Source organism: Meleagris gallopavo, chromosome 32, assembly GCF_905368555.1.
Source record: "Meleagris gallopavo chromosome 32, MGAL_WU_HG_1.1, whole genome shotgun sequence".
In the NCBI taxonomy this organism is placed as follows: domain Eukaryota; kingdom Metazoa; phylum Chordata; class Aves; order Galliformes; family Phasianidae; genus Meleagris; species Meleagris gallopavo.
In genome coordinates, this window is record NC_139436.1 from 332,652 (window position 1) to 338,062 (window position 5,411).

At 48.0% G+C, this 5,411-nt stretch overlaps 1 protein-coding gene across 1 annotated transcript; it reads right to left on the reverse strand.

Annotated features, from left to right (window-relative positions):
* Positions 1–1,932: 1,932 nt before the first annotated feature.
* LOC146542080 (uncharacterized) lies at positions 1,933–5,197 on the reverse strand. Its single transcript, XM_085214578.1, has 4 exons — positions 3,917–5,197; positions 3,658–3,741; positions 2,706–2,834; positions 1,933–1,944 (listed from the first exon to the last, which is right to left on the reverse strand). Exons 1-4 carry the CDS (start codon positions 5,093–5,095, stop codon positions 1,933–1,935), a joined length of 1,404 nt encoding a protein of 467 aa, XP_085070704.1. The 5' UTR covers positions 5,096–5,197.
* Between the last annotated feature and the right edge of the window lie 214 nt (positions 5,198–5,411).

Consider the following 5,411-nt stretch of genomic DNA (forward strand, 5'->3'; position numbering starts at 1 on the left):
AATTTCTATAAATGGGTCAAAGGGGGAGAAGGCTGTCCCCCTAAATAAAATGATTCCTGGGCAAGTCCCAGGATTTGTGGAATCTCCCTATTATAAATAAGCAGACATCACTGAAAAACGGGGTCCCTTGCGTGTTATGGCAAATATTTCCCCATATTGTGTGGCAGATTACTTTTAGAGACTTAGCAGAGATATATTGATCACAAAAGAAAGACAATTGCCTGCCTCCACAATGGCATGACCACTATTATATGCTTGAAATCGTGTTAAAATGAGGAATAATACTTTACAGAATGAAAACCAACTTTTGAAAGACCGTATAGAAAACATAGAGTAAGAACTAGGCATATTAACAGGAAAGAAACCAAATCTGCATCTTCCAATAGGTCAAGTTTGTAACATTTCAAAAGACGATGACCAGACTCCTGAATCAACAAACTTCGTTGACCAGGAAAATAAAAAAATCTAAATTAGATCTCCAATTTGCAATTTCAACAGATCTGCTAAAAGTCTGTCCTGTCATAACTCAGAAAAGAAAAAAAGCACAGGACAGGCAGAGGTGCCTCCTGATCAGTGGCCCCCTGCTCAGACACATTTGCACGTAACAGCCCGGTCATACACAGAACGGTACATTGGCATGCAACAGAACAGGCCCTGTGTGATATACGATGAGACTGTTTCGGACCTCCTCCGAAAACTGGATGGCAGCAAGTCCATGGGGCCTGACAGATCTCACCCTGGACTGCTGATGAAATGGGCAGACATCATTGCCAACCTGCTCTTCCTCGTTCTTCGGCGGTCCACACTAACCAGAAATGTTCCAGCAGTTTGGAGACTGGCAAATGGGACGCCCATCTTTGAAAAGGGACAGAAAGATGATCGTGGTAGCTGCATACCTATTAGTCTCGCCTTGCTGCCTGGAAAGTTACGGAACAGATCTCAGTAGCCATTGTGCACTGCTAAAGGTCGACCGGGGTATTGGGCCCAGTCATTGTAGGTATACGAATGGTAAATCCCATCTGATAAACCTGATTACATTCTATAAAACCCAAGTATTAAGACACACTAACAGAAACACGATAACAGAACCCAGATCTTCATTCCATATCACGTTTGCACAAAGCATAGCAGTATGCAGTCGGGTCACCATAGCGCACAAGACAAGTCAAAGGACAGAAAATACGGGAAGACACAAGACAAACTTCATGTAAACCTTTTGACCAACAGCACCCAGTAACTACATGCAGCGCAATCCTTTCACAAAGCAATAACAGTAAGTGAAAAATACATCGCAACAGTCATTACAAGACCTGAATCCGATTCTACGCCTTGTAATGAGCTACTATCTGTAGGATTGCCATCACAAATACTATGAAACTACACAGTATCTGTTATTATAGGATGTAATGTAACTTCCATAGACTCCAGGAAGCCGCACAACACACGCACAGAACAACGTGAAAATCTATAGGCAAGAACAAAGAAGAAATCACAGAGTCTTTTTCCTCTTAAATATCTAATTCCACATCCACTTCATCATCGAGAAATTAACCTGTAATTCTGTTGACAGCAAAACTGCCTTGCTATCTAGCTGCTGAAAAATCTGGTCAGTGTTCACCAATTCCTCTTACTCATCAGGGGAACAAATAATAGACTGCAGACCAGCTCCTCCCCTTTCAGGCAAGAGAGCAATTTCTGCAGCAGGAAACACGGAACAAAGCAAGAACAGTTGGTGAAAGCCAACTGAGCGCAAGAGAAAACTAAAACCAAGCTGACAGGACCTCAGCAAGCGCAAACACAAACACAGGGATCAACATAGCATGCCAGTCAAAAAGAGGAGTGAATATTGCTAATGGTTGGTCTCAGATGTCTCCAACACTATGCAACAAGAGCCCACATGGAAGATACACATTACTCTGTCAGGCCGCACCTCTACACTTCAACCTGTTCAATACAAAGCAAAATTATTAATGATCACCATCAAGTCATAATGAAGTAATCATTTAGCCTTCACGAGATAAGGACACATACAATGCAACAACACGGCAAACACAAAAGGCCAACGCCATCGGTCACCAAAAACAGAAAGGAAAGAAAAAACTTTCACATATGGTATAGAAAAACATTACTGGAGAAACAGGAGTGGTCATTAAACCATCCCGAAGTAAACACAGCACTCAGCAGAAGGATGTTTGGGAGCCTACCTCTTCTTTTGGCATCACAATTGGCCAGGACGTTGCACATAGAAGAAGAAAACTCCAACAAGGCGCCTACAGGCAACATGAAAAACAAGAAAAAAGAACAAAAACAGTACAAATACTAACAAAATGCTGTTGAACCCAAAAGAAAAGAAGGCACTGGCACATGGCACTGACATCCCATCAGCACTGGGGAGACCTGAAGATGGGGAAAGGAAGAACACCTGGTGAAAGCAATGTGAGCATGAGGGACAACCGACACCAAGCCCAGAGGACCTCAGCGAGTGCGTTAAACAGAAGACGTCAGGGATCAACGTACCTCGGCACAGAGATTAGGCAGAGGATATTGGCATCCACCTCCGGCTGCGGTTTCCTGCTGTGTCCACCATGAGCCTGCCTAAAGTCCTGGCACTGCTCGCAAGGGCTGCAGTTCCATGCTGCAAGCGTTTGGGCACAGGACAAAGAAAGCGCAGACCGCCTTCCGGTAGGGACAGCGGTGTCACTTACCCCACTCCAAAGATCAGGGCACAGCCAACGCAGCAACTCAGGGGGGCCCAGAAGGCCAACAGCATCTGGCGGTGGACTCGGCAGATCTGGAAAGAGTGAAGATATCTTCGTGTCTAGTAACGTCCACACCTTTCCGAGGAACAGGACACGTTCAACACGGGAACTTGGGCAACCCAAAACGCCTACAGCATGTGGTGGTGGAGGCGCCAATCCTAGAAAGAAAGAAGAAAGCTTCACATGCAGGACTGAACAACGTGGGTTAGAAATGTACTGCAGTAACTCTAGAAACCCCAAGTCATGGACAGCACTCAGGAGAAGCCTGTTTGGGAGCCTACCTCTTCTTTTGGCATCTCACTTGGTCAGAAGTCTGCATTTGGATCATGGAAACTCCAACGATGCACACAGAAATCAAAATGGAATTGGAATGGGAGGAAAAGGTGACGAGGGAGGGAGAAAATGGGGATGAGGCAGGAAACAGGGACTGGGACAGGAGGAAATGGGGACAAGGGAAGAAATGTCAGGATAACAGGCCTTGAAAGCTGAGTGAGTGGGGGTCCAGAGTGCCAGTGTACAATTAATGGATATACTGATGTTATGGTATAACAGAAAGCTAGGCTATAATGTTATTACACCAAAGCAGGAAACAGAAAGGATAGATAGACTGACCCGTAACCTGGGTTTACAAGAAAACTCCAGTAGAGTGGATCTCCAGAAGCTATCCTTCCCCACTGGCAGTCAGTTCTTCAATGGGTCTAGGAGAGGTGGAGCCAGGCTCCACCCCTTCCAGCAGCAGAGATAAATTGCCTTCACCTGTGCTCCCATGGCTGACTCATTGCTTGCCTCAGCTGATTAATCAGAGGTTCAGGCCCTGATTCAACAGCCCCATACAGCCACCAATCCCAGAGAACAAGCAGAAGAGCCAAAAAAGCTCTTTGGGAAATCCAGAGCTTGCTTGCCAAGTGCGTCGGTGTCCACCAAAGTCTTTCTTGGAGTCCTCACGCCACTTCTTGGAAGAAGAATCGGGATCTAGAACCTTCTGCCAAACACAAAGCAACAAGCAAACAGCTCAGCATGGAGCAGAACGCCAAGAACTCAGTCCTTCCCAAAGCTCAGCGCTCACCCAACCTCAGTGACACTGGAAGCCCAGGCAGAGATGCGAGCTCTGTGATTGCCAGCCCTTCAGTGAGCTCAGGCCGGGCTGCGGCTCCCACTCCCGGCTTGATGGCATCCAGCTGTGCAGCAGGGGAGGGCCTGGGGGGCAGGGCCTGAAGGGGGAGGGAGGGGCCAAAGAGGGAAAGTGGATGAAATGGGGGAGGAAAAGGGCGGGAAAGGGGCAGGTAAAAAGGGACAGGTAGAAGGTGGGAAAGGGGAGAGAAAAAGAAGGGAAAAAGGTGGAAAAGAGGAGAGAAGAAGTCTGGAATGGGGCAGGAGAAAGCTGGGAAAGGGGAGGGGAAAAGGCATGAAAGGGGTGGGACGGGAAAGGGAAAAAGACGGAAAAAGGGGTGGGAAAGGGGAGAGAAGAAGTCAAGAAAGGGGCGGGAAAGGGGCCGGAAGAAGGCGAGAAAGGTGCGGGAAAGGTGCAGAAAAGGGGATAGAAAAAGAAGGGAAAGGGGAGGGAAAAAGGCGGGAAAGAAGGTGGAAAGGGGCAGGAAAGGGTTAGGAAAAAAAGGCGGGAAAGGGGCAGAAAAGGGCAGAAAAAGGGCAGAAAAAAGGAGGAAAGAAGTATGGAATGGGGCGGGAAAAAGCCAGGAAAGGGGCGGGAAAAAAAGGCAAAAAAAGGTGAAAAAGGGGTGGGAAAAAGGTGGGAAAGGGGCGAAAAAAGGGGAGTGAAAAAGGCGGGAAAGAGGCAGGAAGAAGGCAGGAAAGGGGCAGGAATGGGGAGGGAAAAAGGTGGGAAAGAGGTAAGAAGAAGGCAGGAAAGGGGCAGGAATGGGGAGGGGAAAAAGGCAGGATGGGAAGAAAAGTGGCAGGAAAAAGGCAGGACACGGGCGGGAAAGAAGCAGGAAAGTGGTAGAAAACGTGAAGGAAAAAGGCAGGAAAGGATAGGGAAAGGGGCAGGAAAAAGACAGGAAAGGGTGGAAAAGGGGTGGAAAAAGGAGTGAAAGAGGAGAGAAAAAGATGGGAAAGGGTTGGGAAATAGGAGGGAAAGGGGCGGGAAGAAGGCAGGAAAGAAAGGGGCAGGAATGTGGAAGGAAAAAGGTGGCACAGGGGAGAGAAAAAGGCAGGAAAGAGGAGGGAAAGGGGCGGGAAAGAGGAGGGAAAGGGGCGGGAAAAAGAAGGAAAAGGGGCGGGAAAAAGAAGGAAAAGGGGCGGGAAAAAGAAGGAAAAGGGGGCCGGAAGAGGGTTAGGGATAGGGACCCTAAACCAAGAACAAGGAAAGCGAAGGCCATCTTCCGGTAGGGACAGCAGAGTCACTTACCCCGCTCCAAGGATCAGGGCACAGCCAACGCAGCAACTCAGGGGGGCCCAGAAGGCCAACAGCATCTGGCAGTGGACTCAGCAGATCTGGAAGGAGTGAAGATATCTTCGTGTCTAGTAACGTCCACACCTTTCCGAGGAACAGGACATGTTCAACGCGGGAACTTGGGCAGCCCAAAATGCCTACAGCATGTGGTGGTGGAGGTGCCAATCCGAGACAGAAAGAAGAAAGCTTCACATGCAGGACTGAACAACGTGGGTTAGAAATGAATACTGGCAATACTAGAA

Bases quoted from the DNA above. Each gene is read 5' to 3' on its own strand.
- LOC146542080 (XM_085214578.1), bottom strand. From the start codon at position 5,095: ATGGCCTTCGCTTTCCTTGTTCTTGGTTTAGGGTCCCTATCCCTAACC. The intron at 3,742-3,916 runs GTGGGAGCCGCA...TGTGTTTGGCAG, and splicing joins TGGATGCCATCAAGCCGGGA to AAGGTTCTAGATCCCGATTC. The intron at 2,835-3,657 runs GCAAGCTCTGGA...TTCCTCGGAAAG, and splicing joins GACACCGACGCACTTGGCAA to GTGTGGACGTTACTAGACAC.